The sequence below is a fragment of the Drosophila arizonae genome, chromosome 5 (assembly GCF_054131065.1).
Source record: "Drosophila arizonae isolate 15081-1271.41 chromosome 5, UAZ_ARI_1.0, whole genome shotgun sequence".
Taxonomy (NCBI): domain Eukaryota; kingdom Metazoa; phylum Arthropoda; class Insecta; order Diptera; family Drosophilidae; genus Drosophila; species Drosophila arizonae.
In genome coordinates, this window is record NC_142925.1 from 6516069 (window position 1) to 6534245 (window position 18177).

Below are 18177 nucleotides of genomic sequence, written 5' to 3' on the forward strand. Positions count from 1 at the left end.
GTTTTTCGGCTAGGCAGATCTGACAGATAATAAATTAAATATATATAAAAGTGCAGTGCCATAATTGATGTACATATTAAGATAAAAACGCGCACAAACACGCACCTCAGTTAACTAAGTTATTTATTATATAAACTTAAATGCATAAGTACAAAGATTTATCGTCGGCACGAAAGTTAAAGAAATTAATAAGTTAATTGGTTTTTTATTATTATTTGTTGTGATTACGACGGCAATTTGCAATCAATCTCAATGAAAAATCACAGCGACACATTTGCGAACGTGTGTGTTGCGGCTGACAAACGGTGAGAACATCATTTTCGTCATTGTTAGAACTATGTGATGAGGGGCGAGGGCGGGCGCAAGGGCGAGGGTGTGTCTTATGGGAACTACTTAATTAGACCTGTAGCGTGCCAAACTCAGCACGTCTCCTTGTTGCAATCAACGAAATTACTAAATTCGGTGGCATTGGGCGGCCCCTCGCTATAAAGATAAGTAACGGGCCATAAACGGGCCGCTGCGAAATCGCTGAGACTCTGCAGACCGCCGGGCCGTGGCGGATGCTGTGTGTATTCACTGCTAGCCGAGGTTGCCTGCAGCTGGTGTGGCTTTGGCTTCTGCTTGGACAGGCTGGAGTGGGTAGTGGGCTTGGTGCTGTTGCCAGCATCTGGATAATAGCGATCGCTGCACTTGCGCCACTGATCCGGCTCATCGCCCACAAAGCACCTGGAATGGGAAGGGTCGGGTATAAGGATATCATATTATTTATTGTAGAGCTTAGGTCCGCTCTTACCAGGCATAGTCGAAGCCGCGACTATAGCCACATGGATGATCCGTTTTGCAGCAATAGTCCCAGGCGCCAATCTCTGAGCCTTCCGTTTCACAGGAGTAGAAGCCCGTTATAAGATTCTTCTCGCATGGACTGCTCCTGCGGCAAGGCTTTCCAGTTACGGTATAATGACGCCAAGCGACATCGCCTTTCGATTTTCATATATCGTAAAGTTAGTTAAATAATATTCTCCATTGTTAAGCATTAACATTCAGTTAGTATATATAGGGAGTTGATACTTGGATTCGTCTGGGTGATGGGTTATAGTGTTGCTACCCGGATTCGTCTGGGTTACGTTAGGTTAGGGTAATACTACTGTACATGCTAGTCGACATTATTCATATATATACATAGACATTCTTCCAATTACAAGCTAATTATAGATATAAGTATATATATCTAAATATAAAATCTAGCTCTGGGGTTATAGACAATTTGGAATTGGTTCAAACTCTGATTATTTACACAATGATGGACGTGCAACAGGTTAGAATTGTCAGTTTACCCGGTTCCCGGAATATATCCATGCGTCGATCATTATTGACACGTGAACCACCGATCGTGTTCACCTTGTCCCGGCAAGTCCAATCGAATGGATTCCAAGCGAATAGCCAATAATCACGCTCTTTGGTGTGCCTGTAGTGCACATCGAGCTTGAGCTCCGTTTGATCCAGATCAGACATTTCGCAGTTAAAGGAGCTGGACTGCGAGCTATTCAAGAAAAGTTCAATTGGAGTTATAGAGATCTTTGATCTAATGATCTTACCCGTAGCTAAAGGCATAGCACTTGAATGGCGTGGTGTCACGCAGGCGTATGCATTCCTTTTTACAGGCCATCTCCGAGGGTGCTGTGATCACCTTCTTAATAGCTGGAGGTAGTAGGCGTGCCGGCGAGCCATAGCCCAAGTAGCACACTGGAAAGATGGAGAAAATCATATTAGCTGTAGGGAGTGTTTCCATGCAATCTTGGTCCACCCACATTTCTTATGTTTCTCATCCACAATGGGCTGTATTTCACAGCCATGTCCGTAGCTCGCCCGCTCAAAGATATCGAAAGCAGCATCCAGTATCAGATGTCGCTCCTTGTCCATGTCGCGCACAGGCCAATCGCTCAGCTGGCAGTTGTCTATGACGCCCGCGTGGCGCTGCTGGCCATAGCGGAAGGCGAAGGCTCGACACGTAAATTTACTAGAGCGTATGCACTCCATCTCACATTCGCCCACGGTGCGCACCGTCAGCGAGTCCCGTACAATGGACTTGAAGAAGCGCGTGGCATCAATGGCGCGGAAGAAACATTCTGTGGGGGAAGAGGAAAGGAAGTTATTAGTCAGAATTACTAAGAGATAGGTCTAGGAAGCCTAGGCATTTCTATGAGGAGAAACATTCTGTAGGGGTAGAGCAAAGCAAGAGAAAGGAAAGGTGTAAGAGAAAGAGTCTAGGTAGGCTAGGAATTTCGATGACAATAAACCAGAAGAAAAAACCAAGAAAAAGAATTAACCTAGGAAAATAGAGGAGAAAAGGGATTAAAACCACAAGGCAGAGGCATAGTAAGCCCAGGCAATAAGCCGAAGTATTTGCTGGGAACAGAGGACAGAAAGATATTAGTGTAAGAGATCAAGAGAAAGGATTAGCCTAGGAAATACTATGGGATTCCTTGCTCAATGAAGAGTTATACGTCTAAGAGCTTCTATGATTACACCTCTATTCCTTTCACACTCTCCTGAACGCTTATCCAGCGCTTCTCTGCTCTTCTAGACTTAATCAAGATAATCTAATAGCCTCTCCATCTTCTGCCATCCCATACTCACGTGCATTTCGGGGATCGGAGAGGGCCGTGCTGGGTCCATCGCTACGTCTCGGACTGTGTGGCGGTGGCTGCCTGCACACATCCATATCATCGGCCATTGAGTATATATCATAGTCCCTATCCGGCTCTATGTCCACATAGTAGTCGAGCATATTGACGGGTCTGTCGCACAGCATGCAATTGTCGCGGCCCGCCTGATTGTACCGATAGCTGAACGTGTGACAGACGAAGCTGGGCCGTTGATCCGAGCACAAGCGTTCGCATTCTGTGAGCGTGGGCACGTTGAAGGCGTGCTTCACGGCTGTCTTGTGCAAGCGGAAGCCCTCGCTGGTCTTGGCGGAGCATTCTGAAAGGATAACAGGATTGTAGAGCTATAGCAATGCCCTTCCCATTTCACTTACCATCCGGTCCAGGACGCCTAGTCCATTGTTTTCTGTAATCGTTGCGTATTCGGGGATAATCATGATCGTAGCTGGAGCCGGGATAGCGTAGCACCGCATTCGATTCCCTAGGTGGTTCGCGATGCGTTGAGCCGAGATCGAAATAGTTGAAGTCGTGCTGATCCTTGCGACGCTGTGACTCGAAATAGGAGCTCTGCTTGTTGCCATAGCCACCGCCGTAGCTCTCCTCGGCCCCGATCAAATAGGGCACAAATTTATTGGGTTTCTTATAGGACGAGCCCGGTGGACCGTCGCGATCTAGATAGTTGTGCGCAGGTCCCGTGGCCGGTGGCCCAGGCCGACTAGGTTCGTGTGGACGATAGGGTGAAAAGTCATGGCCGGGACGATACGATGGTCGGTATTTGTCTATGCGATCTGGTTCGGGACGTGGCGGCCTGTAAGCGGAACTGTCGTAGCCCGAGCTGCTGGGCAGCGTTTCCCAGCGATCGGGTCTGTAGCGCGATGGCGGCTCCGGTCGTCCATAATCATGACGATCTATATAATCGGGACGCGAATGATCGCCAAAGCTGCTGGGCGGTATATGACCATAGTAGCCCGAGCCGGAGCTAGAGCCATGCGAGGAGAACTCGTAGGACGAAGAGGAGCTGGAGGAATGTGAGCTGTGATAGTCCGTGGAGAAGGGTCGATGCTCATAGGAGCCGCTAGATGGAGCCGATGGACGATAATGGCCCACAGCGGTGCTATGCGATGGCGGAGGAGGAGGAGGGGGAGGACGATAATGATCCCGATCACGATCTCGATCCCTATCTCTATCACCATAGCCGCCGCTGGGCTTGAAGTAAATCGGATTGCTGCTAATGGGCCCCTTGGAGCAATCCTGGCAGGCATTGCGCCTACAGCTGCTGGGCGCATTGCGATCCCTTTCATAGTAATCGTAGTCCGGATGCCGCAACAGATTCGAGTCCCTGCGATTGGCGCTCGAATACAGATCCATTTGAGACAAGGGTATCTCAATCAGCTCGCAGTCGCCCTGGCCATGCCCCGAGGGATCCAGGCGATAGTTAAAGCCCTCGCACATGAAGCGCTTCTCGTGGCCGCACTCGCGCATGCAGTCCTCCACCCGTTCACAGGATATCGAACGGCGTATCCAATGGGGCGCTATGCGCTTTCCAGCCAGCACACGCCGGAAGCAGGCTGTAAAGATGAAGTAAAGCAGATGCAGACAAAAAGAAAAAGAAAACGAAACACAACAACAGCAATAACAGCAACAACAGCAGCAAGTGAAGCAATCAGAGATCTTGGCGTCACTCGCTGACTGAAGCTGAATCTGAAGCTGAAGCTGAAGTCGAAGTCAGTGAAGCGCGTCCAAGATCGGTTGCCTCTACATGATGTTGCTACATGTTCTGCTTTTGACATCCGCTCTTTTTGCTGCTGCTGTAAATTATGTTCGAGTCATGTTGCTGTGAAACGATCCGCCCCCGGTCGCCCCAGCGAGGCCTTGCTGCCGCTTAGATTATCTCGCGGAGGGCAGAAGTTCTTATTTGCCAAATTATGCAAATTACTTTAAATATGCTTCGCAGTTTAACTTCTGAATTTGTTGGCCATTGACCGAGTTGTATCGCGCCCAAGCGCAACCTACCTTTGGCATCCTCCACAATTATAATTGTGCTGCTTATGTCGCTAACCCCGACGCCGCTGCCCGTGCCACCGCTGCTGCTGCTGCCGCTGCCGCTGCTGTGTCTTGTAGGACTCACGAATTTGGCTTGGCTGCCGCAGCTGGCATAGAGCAACAGCAGCAATAGCAGCCATAAAAGCATTTGCGAACGCATTGAAACGCGCTCACCGAACCACTAAATCCACACACAATTTTTGTATTTTATATAATCGAGCTCGGTTTGGAATTCTATTTAAATTGTTGTTTCTTTTTTTAAACAATTTTTGTTGTATGTTCACTGATTACGTAAGTCGCGTTTTATTTCGGTTTTTGAGTTTGAATATCAAGCGTAGCTCACACACAGCCTGTCTCTCTCTCACACACTATCTCTCTCTCTTTCTTTCACTCTGCTCTGCATATGCAGGATTCTAATTGGATTTTGCGCTGTTCGAAGCAGCGAAAGCTCTCACTCACTCACTCTCCCTCGCACACTCGCGCTCTCTCTCACTCGCTGGTTCGCTCTCTTTCACTCTCACAGGATCTTGTCTGTAAACGCGTCGACGCGCTGCTCTGGCGTTTCTAGCCTCAACTGAGCCGCTGCTTTGGTCAAGCTTGCGGTTTTATACACGATATTAGAAAATTTTAACGCGCGCTCGAGCGTTTTTCCACCAAAAAAGCTTTTATTTTTTTCCCAGAGCTTTATCTAATTTTTGTTGTTGTTGCTGCTCTTGATGCTGTTCTCTTCTCGTTGATTTAGCCAACGGGGCGTCGTCTTTAGAGCCTTGAAATATGCACGCTTTTAATGAGTACTCTAGGCGCTCTTTTTTATTTATTTTTTGGCTAGTAGATGCCTTATCTTGGTTTTCAGATGAAAATACGAGGGCAGCTGTTAATAGTTGGTATCTGTAGCTCCGAGAGCTGCGTAACGGCAGCAGCTGCACTAGCGGCAGCCAAGCGTTAATTGACGTCAGTCAAGGATGCCAGCCAGACAGAGTGTGTATTAATTTCAATGAGCACTGTTTGGGGGCAAAGTCAATGGGGATTACGCAGAAATTAAACTAGTAATCTACTTGATTAGCGTAGAGCGAGATATGAGATCAGTTGTGTGCATAAAGTAGGGCACAACTATGAAATGGGGCTCAAAGAAATTAAAATATTGGCGATATTATCTTTAGATAGAACTTTTATAATTTCCAAAATATGTCATATATGAAGTTAAATGGATGATCAGTTCTGTACGACCAAAATATAATCGAAAGATCTTTATATATTGAAAGCTTCATTTTAAGTATATAATATTCAAATTTAACTATTGAGATCATGTAAATTTGAGCTAGTAAATATATATTTTATATGAAAAATTGTATAGAATTTTTATATGTTTTTGTATATTTTATATCAAAAAATTTTCAATTTTAAATGAATCATCCAATATTTTCTATTCACTAAGTGACTCATATGATATGAATCAGACTCATACGAGCGGAGTTGGCTAGAAGTATATTTAATTTACATCTAATTAGCTCAAAGTCTCACTCTTAAATTTTCTTTCTTTCTATGTATTTATAAACGAATATTTTTCACGCTCTGAGCTTTACAAAAGCAAATTCGAAGTGATTTCTGTATTTCTGCAAATTCATTTGGCTTTAATTTTGTTGACTAACTTATCATCGCCATTATGCTCAAGTATGGTTTGTTGAATTCTCTTCCTGTTCTAATATAAATATTTGTAACTGAGTTCTAGTCATTTTTTAGTCATTATCTATGGTTATATCTAATTTCAAAGCTATTTAACTGCTTTCCACTTCAGAGAATATTCTTAGGCTTAGCGTTAAGTCAGTTAAAACAAAACAGAAATACAATCTAAGTTTGTTGCTTAAGTCTTTCGTTTTATTGACTGTAGTTGCTTCCCTTCCCATAAGAATTTTTGCAAAATGATCTATTTCTATAAGCTACAAATCAATTATCTGATATGTTTATCAGCTAATTTTAGGTAAACTAAATTTTATTTTCTAATTTCCAACAAACATTTCATATCTTACTTCTATGTGACTAAGTCCAGTTCGTTGCCTAAGTCTTTTGTTTTTTAATCCCAATTCAAACTTTTTAAGGTTTCTTTTATAGCTAGTTTTGTTGATGCATCTTCTACATACTTATTTCCATATGCTGCCAGTATTTTCCACCTAGCAAACCGCCACTCAAGTTCGTTGCCTAAGTCTTTTGCAACACGTTTGTCCAGCTTAACGCTGAATAAGCCCATAACGCACTTGCAGCATGCATTATTCATATGCCACCTATCATGTACTCTGTCCGAGTCTTTGCTATATCATCGATCATAACATAGCTCGAGCGCCTACCCACCCCCTACTCTCTCTCTCTCTCTCTCTCTCGCTCTACCATTCGAGGTACACAAAAAGCCAAACAATCTGAGCGCATTTCCGTTTCTTAATCAATGTCAAAGCTGTCATTACAATGGGTTAGCTTCTGTTTTTTTCACTCTTTCTGTTTTTATTTTTTAGTGCATTCTAACAGCAACTGCAACAGAATTTGCATACAATGCAGCCTTTCGGGGCGCTCGTTCAAGTGCACTTGCTCTTGCACAATTCCCAAAAGGCAAAGTACGGCAGCCAAAAAGAATCAGAGACTCAAGCTTCCGCTACCAAAAAAAAAAAAAAAAAGAAGTAAAAGAAGAATAAGAAGCAAAATAAATAATCGTATTACTCGCACTCTTATCTTCAGCCAGCATCTGTCCCACGCCCAATAAATTCAGCTAACAAACTCGCACGCAGAGCCAACGATTTAATTACATTGTCGCATGGATCGTAACAAGCATTTGAGCATTTGAGCATTTGAACTTGGGCTTATGTCACCCCCTATTTCTGCTTTGGTTTTTCATAAAGTTCATGTGCTCGTCACACTCGAGATCATCGAAAGGAAGTCGCGTCTAAAATCCAAAATATAAATGACTCTTTGATGAGTGGGCAAAGCAATTTGTTGCTGCTTGTTTTTGTGGAATTGTCATAAATCTTGTGCACTTGACAACTTAACTAAATTTAAATAAACATATATTCTTAGCTAAAGCTGACATCATGGGGCTGTACTAAAAGAATGTGCTACTCCATACTAAATCGAAATTAGTTGCGTCATAGAGCCCTGGAAAATATGTAGGCACTACATTGTACTTGAACTACAGGAGATTATCTAAAAAAAAATATTTAATAATAAGTTAGAGCTATAATAGCATGAAAGCTGTATAAGCCTCAAGTATATTGGGCCTTATGAGAGAGATATTGATAAAATCAAAGTGTGATGGCTTTCGCTATGCAGCGATTCAGGGCATCAATTGAGAAGCTCCACAATACTTATTCTTGCTTTGATCATTGGAGGGGAAAATGTCTGAAAAATTTCACATTTTCCAAACATTCTTTTCTATTTCACTGAGAGCAAACAATTACTGAGATATCAATCGACAATTTTATATAAATAAATTTAATTTTAACTTACGAGATTACGATCTGTAATAAGAAAAATTAAATAAAATTATTTATATAAAATTGTTGACTCATAAATATGAAAAAAGTCTCAGCAAGTTCTCAACTCAAACTAAAATAATTGAATGATAAATATTAGTTATTAAATAATTATAAATATTTTGCTAATCGACTAAAATCCATGAGACAAGCGTCTAATTGCATTTTAGAGCATAATTAAAAATCACATTTTCATTTAAAATTATATATAATTTTGAATAAAATGTTTAATTAGTTTTAAGTCAAGCGTCTAAGCGCACTTTAGACTCACATTTGAATCATATTTTATTTTGCTGGGTTGAGTTGTATATTTAATTTGTTATGGCTTTTAGAGACTTTTTTGACTAGTTTCTGATTTACTCTACTCATTAAACTCTCAGTTCTTCTTCAGAAGAAGATTTTCCTCTACTTTTTTTCTAGTTTAGTTTTACTAAACAGAAATCCCATCTTTGTAAAATATGCTCAAAGAGTGAGTAGTCAACTAAACAGAAATCATCTGATCCTCAACCCTTAGTCAAAGGATCTACATTAACTCTTCTATACTCAGCTGAGTTCATAAAAATGAAAAAATATGACTAAATAAATCATCGTGACTCATATTATCATGAATCGTATGCTATAAGTGAAATATGAATGATATTCAAAGCGCCTGCCCAGCTGTATTGAACTAGTTAACCCATTTAGCTATGCTTTGTTTTACAGCTAAATTTAGCCGCTTAAGCTACAATAGAATGGAATATAATAATATAATCTATTATTATACATATTTTTATATATTTCAAAGTCTCCTCTAAACATACCGCCCCCTCTATACATACCCATCGATAGCTAACCCACTTGGTTGACAATTTTTCATAAGCTTTTGCACTCGATTATTTTCTTTTTTTTTTGCATTCAGCATGCGAGCTAAATTCATTTGTTTTGTTGTCCGTCGCGCGTGAGCTTTCGATTATTTAGCTTTTAATGTGGTGCACAACCCCACCGTTTTGACCCACTGTAGCCACTGTGCACCCACATCGACGATAGATTGACGCATTATGCTTAGTCTAATGGGTTTTTAGTTTTGTTATGCGAATAAAAGCCAATCCCAAATGTGGGTCAACTGTCGACTCCGCCTCCCGTTTCCTTCCGCCTCTCGTAATGAGTTTTAATTGTGCGCCATGTTAATTCTACTTAGTTTTTAGTTGTTACAACTAAACTAAACGAAATAAGAGATAATAAAAAGTTATATAAAGCGTACTGCATCCAAAACCTCCTAATTCCCACTGTCGGTTAGCTGGTCGCGAATCCAAATTAGTTGGGATTTGGTTAAGATGGTTTGACATAAGATTACGGCACTTACCATTCATTTCATCCATGGGATAACGATCACGATCCCTGTCACCAGGCAGGGGCATAGTTGGCTCTAAGTGAAGAGGTGGAGAGAAATTTAGTTAGGATTAGATGTGCTCGGAATTCCGAGGATCAGGTATTATAAATTGAGTACTTTGATTAAGCAAATACAAGCTTTGTTAAGGTCTAGAAGGGTTCCTAGTTTATATTGCTCAAGGCCTTACTTTTGTTGTTATGCATGTAGTCCCCGGGATTGAAGTAGGTTGCTATAGTTTTATCATCATCATAGTAACCATCTGGGCGCATAGCACTACCATTGCGCCGCACAAAGTCATCCCTCGGCGGCTGAGCTGAAGGTCTATCGTAGGCGGGCGGGCGAGCTGAAGAGCCAGGTGCAGGTCCCATACCATATCCTCCGTCGTGTGTTACATGCGGTGGCGGATCAGGTCGATTCGTGTAGTCCGGCCGAGGCTCCCGATGGCCATCATAGCTAGTCGTGGGTCTTGGCTCACGATGTCCATCGTAGCCACTTGTGGGCCTGGGATCACGATCATAGCTGGCCGTGGGTCGCGGATCACGATCATAGCTGGCCGTGGGTCGGGATCCATATGAGGCCGGTGTGGAGCTATCATAGGGGCGTGCGGGTGGCGGCGGACGTGCATAATCTGGTCTATCACTAGCATAATCCGGTCTAGGCGCATAGCTGGGCCGCTCCCCGGAGGCAGGCCGCAATGTCGTGGGCGAGTAGCGTTCCGGCGTGCCATAGCTATAGCCATTGCCGTAGCCCAGTCCGAAGATGGGGCGTGGCGGCCCGTGGGGCGTAGGCCGTATGCCATCATCCTCGTGCGGCCCATACGACGGTCGGTAGCGCTCATCCACCTCGGGCACATTGGCCGCATAGCCGCCAGGTATATAGACCTCTTCATTGGGCGCCGGATAGCTGTGCTCGTAGAGCGTCGGATATTTGTAGAGCGGATAGATTTCATGCGAGAAATAGAGACGATCGCCGACACCCGGCGGCGGTCCAGTGGGCGGCACTGGCGGCGGCTGGGCGGGCACATCTGGATGGCTGGTGTGCGGAGTGGGATTCACGACCAGCACTGGCGTATTGCCCACATCGATCGGGCGATTGGGTAAATTCACGGGCGTTACGCCCGTACTGATCGGACTCGATGCGCCGTCCAGCTGATTGTCGCTCAAATCGAAGCAATTCGTCTTGCGCGCATACAGATCAAAGTCGGGATCGAAAATGACGCCAGCGGGTCGCCCGCTGCCGCCTCCATACTGCTCCGATGACAATTGACATGTGCCGTTTCCGCGTCGATGAACACTGCACGAACACGAAGTTAAAATCAGTTAAAATTGTTGTTACTCATTGAGCAATCGGACAAAATTGGCAACGCCGCTCACCCGAATGAGATCGCCTGACACTTCTCGCCCGCCTGCAAGCACTTCTCCTTGCACATCTTCAGCGAGTTGGTGTCTTCGGTGCGGAAGGTCTTCTCGAATGGCAGCATTGCCTCCAATGCGATGCGCTCGAAGCAATCTGAAAATAAAGCCAAATAGACTTCAGTTCAATTTTCAAGTCGTTCGCTAATTGGCCAATTGCAGTTGACCAAAAAATAAATACAAATACAAATAAAAGTTCAGCTTATGCAATGCACGGCCACGCCCACACGCCTAGACGCCCAGACGCCCAGACGCCCTATTGTCACTATGATGTCACCTGCATTACTTATTCAATTTTTCTGTGTTTGTTTTTTTCAAGGCCGTTTTATTGTGGTTTTGCTCCACTGTACGGTAGGTTAGTTTTATTGTCTCCCCACACTGGGACGCTTTTGTTCTTTATTCAAATCGTTTCAGAATTTGATTTGGCTTGCGTGCCGCGTGGACGCAGTTGACTGCCATTAGCCCCACAGGTGCTGGCACCACAGTTGACCCCCATAGCTGGCGCCCATAGCCGACTCCAGCTCTGTAGAACTCCACTCTCCCGCCCCAAGCGACTCCCCATGAATAATTCAAAAAGGTCAACCCAGCGACAACAGCCAAGAGACAATTCGAAAGACCAACAATATTTGTATTGCCCTCTGCTCGGCTAGCTCGTGTCGATGATTAATGATGGATTGGACCATGTGCTTTATGAGCTGTGCTCGTTTCGCCATTATGGCATGTGGGTGGTAGTTGGAGCTGTGATTCGGACCTAAAGTTGCCTATAGAAAAAGATTGTTTTTTTTTTTTTTTTTTTTTTAAGTGCAAGCAAAAGAATGTTGGGGAGGAATGTAATGTGGAATAGTAAAGTATTAAGTAAGGCTACTTGATGTCGTATATCTGGCAAACTGCTTGTAGCTCATGTTGGCATACAAAATTCGCTATCAAGTCCTACTGAATAGCATTTGAAGAACCCATTTAATTATTAGCCAAAGTGATCTTTGAAAAGAAGGAAGAAAGATAGACCTGTAGTCAATTCTTTGAGCGATCATGTAGAACGAATCAAGGCTGTCGGATGTAGTATTCTAGGAGCTGGCAATGGTTTTCAGAATTACTCTACAGTTGCTCTAATGTCTGGCTGTGAAGCCTATATGAGTTTACTACATCTCGCAATTCTTTCTTGAGATTACTGTAATTCTAGAATACCTTTGCATATGCTATAGCCATTGAGCTTCTAGATTTCGATACAAGTCTTCAAGCCTGCTCGAAAGTTTGTAAAGGTTTAAGAGGTCTTTGCTAAATCTTGGCTCGAAATATATGGGCAATCCTAAGGAGCAGAGTCAACCCTTGCATGACCTCTTAGCTACGCTTACAAAACTGTGAGGTTGATAGATCATAAGGAAGAACTTGATGTGTTTTGTAAAGAGAGTAAATAGTAAAAATACCTTCAATAGTTTAATATAGTTATATAGTTAAATAGTAATCTATTACTGTATTTATACTGAACGCTGAAAAATAAGTGGTATAATTTATAACTCTGTTTCTCTATAAACCCGAAACTAAACTTTTATTTGTCATCTATTTCAACTCTCACGATATATAAAAACTATAAATAGCTCTAGTAGAAAACCCAACCTATAATTATATACCATGACTAATACATAGACTATTCCAATCACTACGAACTATTCTATGTCTAAACAAACCAGTTGGCATATATCTAAAGCCTAACTGTTGTTTGCTCAAGAATATAAAAGTATTTCATTTTTATAGACGTTAATGACTCCATAAAAACCGCAGCGAATACGTAATAAAAATGATATGTTGATAGTTTTAACCGCTTTGTCTATCCCCCCTCCACGGTACTTACCATTGCGCGCCGAGACCAGCTGATTGTCCACGGTGAGCGCTGCTGCAGCATCGGCGAGCAAGTGCAGCATCCAGAGGAGCAGCAGACGCCGCCTGAGCGCAATGTTCATCATTTCACTTGGTAACGGTAAAAATAATTTCCCTTTTATGTTTTTTGCACAAGTTTTTCCCACTGTTTTTTTTGTTGTCTTTTACCACTTGGTCACTTCCTTTGGCATTCTCGTGGAGAGTTTTGGGTTAAGTGGACTGTTTGGATCGGCGGGAGCTTGGGAACTGAAAGACAGCGCCAAGCGCTAGCGTCGTAGAAACCTTCTGTTTCTGCTCTTTCTTCACTTATGCTATTTTTTTTTGCTTTGTATCTTTCTCTCCTTTCTTTTTGGTTTATGTTCGCGTGCCAGTGGGCATCATTTCTTTAGAGCAGTTTTATGTAGTTGTAGTTGTTTCTTTATTTTTATTTTTTTTGTGGCTTTCGCGTTACGTTTCGCTACTTTTCACATTCTTTTCACCGTTAATTATATTGCCAAAATATGCAGATCGTTATAGAGGTGAGCCGAGCCGAGTCGAGCCGAGCTGAGATGAGATCAAATGAGATGAGATGAGAGATGTGGGAGATCTCATTTATTTATGCGTTCACTCAAAAGAAATTCAGTTATTCTTCTTCTCTGTGTGTGTGTGTGTGTGCGGGAGAGAGTGTGGGAGAGTGAGGGCGTGTCAGTCATTAGCCAAACTTTAGTTGTCTTCCTTGATTGCGTCACTAGTTCTCGCTTAGAGGCCTTTTGACCTTTTGCGACAAAAGTTTTTCGGCCACTTGGTAATTAAGCATATTTGAATGACAAAGTGCTCAGCAATGCGTAAATACAATTGCCATCATTGCCGTCGCACTTGGCCAAATGTAAAAATCAAATACTAAACAATAACAAATATTTAAAAATATTAAAAATTTATTAAAACAAAAAGATATAATTAGCTAGAGTCAACGACTAGGAGATGCCCTAAAGTATAAACAGAGTTTGTTTTGGCAATTAATTATAGTTTTCTACATCAAATACGCACTCATACATACGCTTCCGCACATGCGCACACTCCCTAACTATGGAGTACATGACCTCAAATAACTTCGCTTCTAGATGTACAATATTTATGAAATTTTCAGAGCACGATTATAATATTGAAATAATAGCGATTAACTTGAGCTGGAGATAATACTATATGGATTTGTATTCAATGTTTTGAGAAAAAGGGGCTTATATTCTCCACAGCAATCTACATTTAACATCTCGTATCTATCGCTTTAGCAGTCTCCGAGTTATGAGAGATAAAAACCAAAGCGGAACATCGATATTTACTGATAAGACGAAAATGAAATAAGGTCAGGCCAAAAAAATAATAGAATTAAACTGCTTACACTGTAAAGAATATTCACTCTAAGTTTCAGCACACTCGCTCGTGTAGTTAGCGAGTTCCGATAGGTGGGTATTGTTAGAGAAGCATATGACTTGCTCGGCTGCGCCTACTCTACTCATTCCTTTAAGGATTACATATACTACGGCTATTCAGTCACTCCTACTTCCATCTGTTACATTCATATCCATAAAATTCTTAAGCTCTACACTCCCCCATTTTCAGGGTATGCAAAACAGCTTAAAAGCCCGCACATTAGTCAAAAACGTTTAATTGCTTGTCGCGAGCGAAAGAGACAGCCGAAGAGCGGGTCGGAGACAGGCAAAGACACCGGCAATTAATTTATTATGACAGCTTGAGAAAAAAAGATAAACTTCAAATTATGAATGATTTATTGAAAAAGCGACTCGGAATAATTATGAAAAAAAAAATATATTATTTTTATTTATTTTTTTTTTTTTTGATATAGGCAAATCTTTGAAATTTGTTTTGGTTTTATTTTGTTGCTGTTTTGCGAATAAAATTTCACTCGGGCGTTAAGTTTTGTGGCCAGATTCTCACTTTGGTCTTTCCGGCCGAATTATGCTGAGAAGTGTAACGGTAAAACTCTTGATTAGCAAGCTTCCGTTGCGCTTTGACATTTTTGGCAAAGCGGTTAATGACAAGATATCGCCATCTCTCTCTAGCATATGCACACGCACACGCACACGCACACACAGAGACTGTCACACACCCACCCTTACAGCTGCAGTGCAATTTCAATTTTGTTGCTTTCTGTTTTGCAATTCTTTTTCTATTCTTTTTGTTGCCGTTGTTGATGTTGTTGTTGTTGTAGCTTTTCTTTGGCCGCTTTCGTTTCGCGTTTGGTTGCGCTGCGTTTCGAACTCGAACTCGCCGATCCGCACTCGCTAAACAATTGAAACTGAATAAAAAATTCTGATTTAGTTGTATTCGAAACTCATTGGATGAGCAGCAAAGCAGCGCAGTTGGCGTTGACGTCGACAGCGATAGCGCTGCCAGCAGCACACTCTTTTGTTGCTGTTGTTGCTGGTGTTGTTGTTGTTGTTGGTGGCATTTAGCTTCGCATTTAGCTTTAGCTGGCGGCACCGAAGTTTGGCGCTTTAGAGTTCATCATTATGATCATTAGCTGCGCCCACTCGAGTCGCGGCAGCGTTCGGCCCAGCTTGGCCTGGCTTGGGGTGTCGAACCTGGCTGGCGCTTGCCTTGGAGGCAACTTCATTATGGTCGATGTCTGCTTCTTCTGCCTTTTCTTCTCTTTACATCGCCGCCGTCTTCTTCTTCGTCTTGCTGCTTCTTTTGCCTGCCGCCATTTCCTCTAATGGCCTGGGAATGACTCACGTAAAATTATTTCAATAAGAAATTGTAGCACAACAAATTTCGATTGCAAATCGCACTTTGAATGCCCTTTAAAAACCAATTTTTATCGATGGAATTTTTTTGTATTTTTTTTTAAATTTACTTTATATACATACATATTTTATTTAATTTTGTTAAAATTTTTAAATTATTAATTTTCATAAAAATATATATAAATTATTACCATGCATTTTTATTGACAAAAATTTTATAAATAAAAATACTGACATTATTTTAATATAAAAAAATTTGTTATTTATATTTCATATACATATCTATTATTTTTTTTCTTGAAAATTCTTTATTTATTTAGTAAAAGGTAACTAATATTATCTGGCACTATATTTAAAAATTGAAGTCTTAACTTTAATAGAAAAAAATACATCAAATGAAATTTTCGAATTGCAAACCTTAAAATAAATTCAAAAATCTAAAAAATATAATTAAAAGTTATAAAAAGTTATAGCTGAATTTATCCTTAAAAACTTTGCATATAGCTAATATACCTTACATGTATATAGTGTATGCAGAAGGCGTGATTACTTATGTGTGCGCAATTAGAGACAAGTGTTTGGGTTCTGCAATCGTTAGATGTTTAGATCTTTTCTAGCTGTAGAATTAGTAGAGCAGTTGAATTAGAACCAACAGCTCAAGCACCAGCAACAGCAACAGCAGCAACAGATATAAAGAACCAGAACTTAAAGGAATGGCATAATAATCATCTTGACTTGAACTAAGTTTACGCTTTGTTAGAGCCACTAAAAAGAGCACAATTCAAATTGCTCGGCCAATGCACCTTCAAAACTTGGCTTTAACTTTTATTAGTTTTTTTTGTTATTTGCTTTTTTGGTTTCCAGCGAACAGCTGAAGCGTTAATTGGTGCAAGTTTTCACTGCAGCCAAAGGTGTTGTGCGTGCGAGTGTGCGGGTGTGTGTGTGTAATTTTTGGGGGGCCTTATAATTGGCGACACCTTTAAGTGTCGACCTTGTCATGCTCGCTGACGTCGTCTAATTCAGGCCGGGGCTGTTCTTCATCAGCGCCTCTGCCAACTGATGACGCTCGCTGTCGATGTTGATGTCGACGGCGACTGCGACGCCAGCTGCGCAGTCAGCAAGCTTTAAGCGAGCGTAGCCAGCAATAAGGAGCAGCAGCAGCAGCAGCAAGAGAAGCAGCTGCTCGAGCTGAGCTCATTCTGAGACTCGATTCTCAAGCAGGAATTCCTTAGAATAAAGCTTATGAAAATATAAGGGTGTGCTTTAGTCGAGAGTGCACGACTAATAGCTACCCTGCCTAGATGATTATCATCATAAAATATTAGAAAAATATATATCCAAAATTTATGCAGTATAAAACTTAAAAAAAAAAAAAAATAAATAAAATAAAAAATACAGGTATTTATTAAATTTATATTAATGAAATTTTTATAAGACTGCTTTTGAATTAAAGAGTTAATTGGAGAGTTTTAGCTGCACGTCAGTTGATGGATCTAAGACTTGAGATATACAAATAAACAAAAGATCTTAAATTTTATAAGAATTAAGGACTTCACTTGAAAGTTTTGCATTCAGGTCGGCTATAGACCTGGTGATAAAGATTACAAGGAAACAGAAAGATCTTAAAACTTATGGGATTGGAAATGAAATTATGTGCACTTATGGATACTCCTATTGAATTTGATTCAAACCATGTACAGAAATGTAGATAGACAGATGGGAGCACTTTTGATTAACTGAGATTTATTTATGATTAGGCGTATATGTAGTTATTGTGATCTTTAACATATTCGATTAACTGTTAGATAAATGCTAAGAAACCCTATATACCCTGTTCACCCATTTACCATTGAATTCACTTCGTACACAGAACAAATTAAGCTAAAGGTGCAGTCCACTCCAGTCCAGTCGAAGGTCAGTTCGCGAATTTCTGTCGGAATTAGCATATGCCAGCAATTCCAAAGAAGAAGCAGAGGTTGCGCCTCTTGCTATAAATTTGGCTATTGTTAAGATTGCACAATTCGCATTCGATTTGATTATCTTGATATTTCGATGCTCTTTTATTTGTTTGGGGCTGCTCCACATTTTTGGATTCCAAAAATTTTGCGTTTCAAACAAAAACAGAAGAAACAAAATGTCGCTTAGAAATTCAACAGGCGAACAGCGAATGGCGCACGCGTCTCACATGACAAGTGCACAGAAACAGCAACAACAGCAACAACAATTGACAACAACAATAACAACAACAAAAGCATTTGGCAGCACGTTTTGCAGCGTGAAAAATTTCCATATATCGCGCGTGTCTAAGCAAAAAAAATAAATAAATAAGAGCCGATATCGAACGCAGATATCGTTAGCTCGTATCGAGCCCAAGGAGCATGTAATACCAACCTATAAAAAAAAGCAAAATAAAACTAAAAGTAAAATTGAAAACGTTTTGTTATGGAAAACACAGCGCTGCATCCATCGATTGGGTAAACGGCATAAATTTATCACAAAGGTGATTGACAGTTGTGGGCGAACAGGAAACGTGAAACGATGAGACCGATGAGACTC

General features: G+C 41.5%; 1 protein-coding gene across 3 annotated transcripts; it reads right to left on the reverse strand.

Moving 5' to 3' along the window:
• Window positions 1–105: 105 nt before the first annotated feature.
• LOC108616491 (uncharacterized) lies at window positions 106–15184 on the reverse strand. 3 transcript variants are annotated; one of them, XM_089471691.1, is made up of 12 exons: window positions 14995–15184; window positions 12852–13420; window positions 10964–11099; window positions 9778–10883; window positions 9564–9626; window positions 3038–4231; window positions 2638–2982; window positions 1809–2126; window positions 1596–1743; window positions 1335–1540; window positions 794–977; window positions 106–726 (listed from the first exon to the last, which is right to left on the reverse strand). In XM_089471691.1, the coding sequence occupies exons 2-12, from the start codon at window positions 12961–12963 to the stop codon at window positions 420–422; spliced, it is 4119 nt and encodes a 1372-aa protein (XP_089327817.1). In that variant the 5' UTR covers window positions 12964–13420; window positions 14995–15184; the 3' UTR covers window positions 106–419. The 3 variants fall into 3 exon arrangements, with proteins under 3 accessions (XP_089327817.1, XP_017867199.1, XP_089327816.1); XM_018011710.2 differs by having other exon boundaries at window positions 14989–15184; XM_089471690.1 differs by having other exon boundaries at window positions 14985–15184.
• Window positions 15185–18177: the final 2993 nt, after the last annotated feature.

Coding starts and splice junctions, on each gene's coding strand:
- LOC108616491 (XM_089471691.1), bottom strand. CDS start 12,963: ATGATGAACATTGCGCTCAGGCGGCGTCTGCTGCTCCTCTGGATGCTG. Junction 2,983..3,037: donor TAGGCGTCCTGGACCGGATG/GTAAGTGAAATG, acceptor TTATCCTTTCAG/AATGCTCCGCCAAGACCAGC. Junction 978..1,334: donor GGATATATTCCGGGAACCGG/GTAAACTGACAA, acceptor GAAAATCGAAAG/GCGATGTCGCTTGGCGTCAT.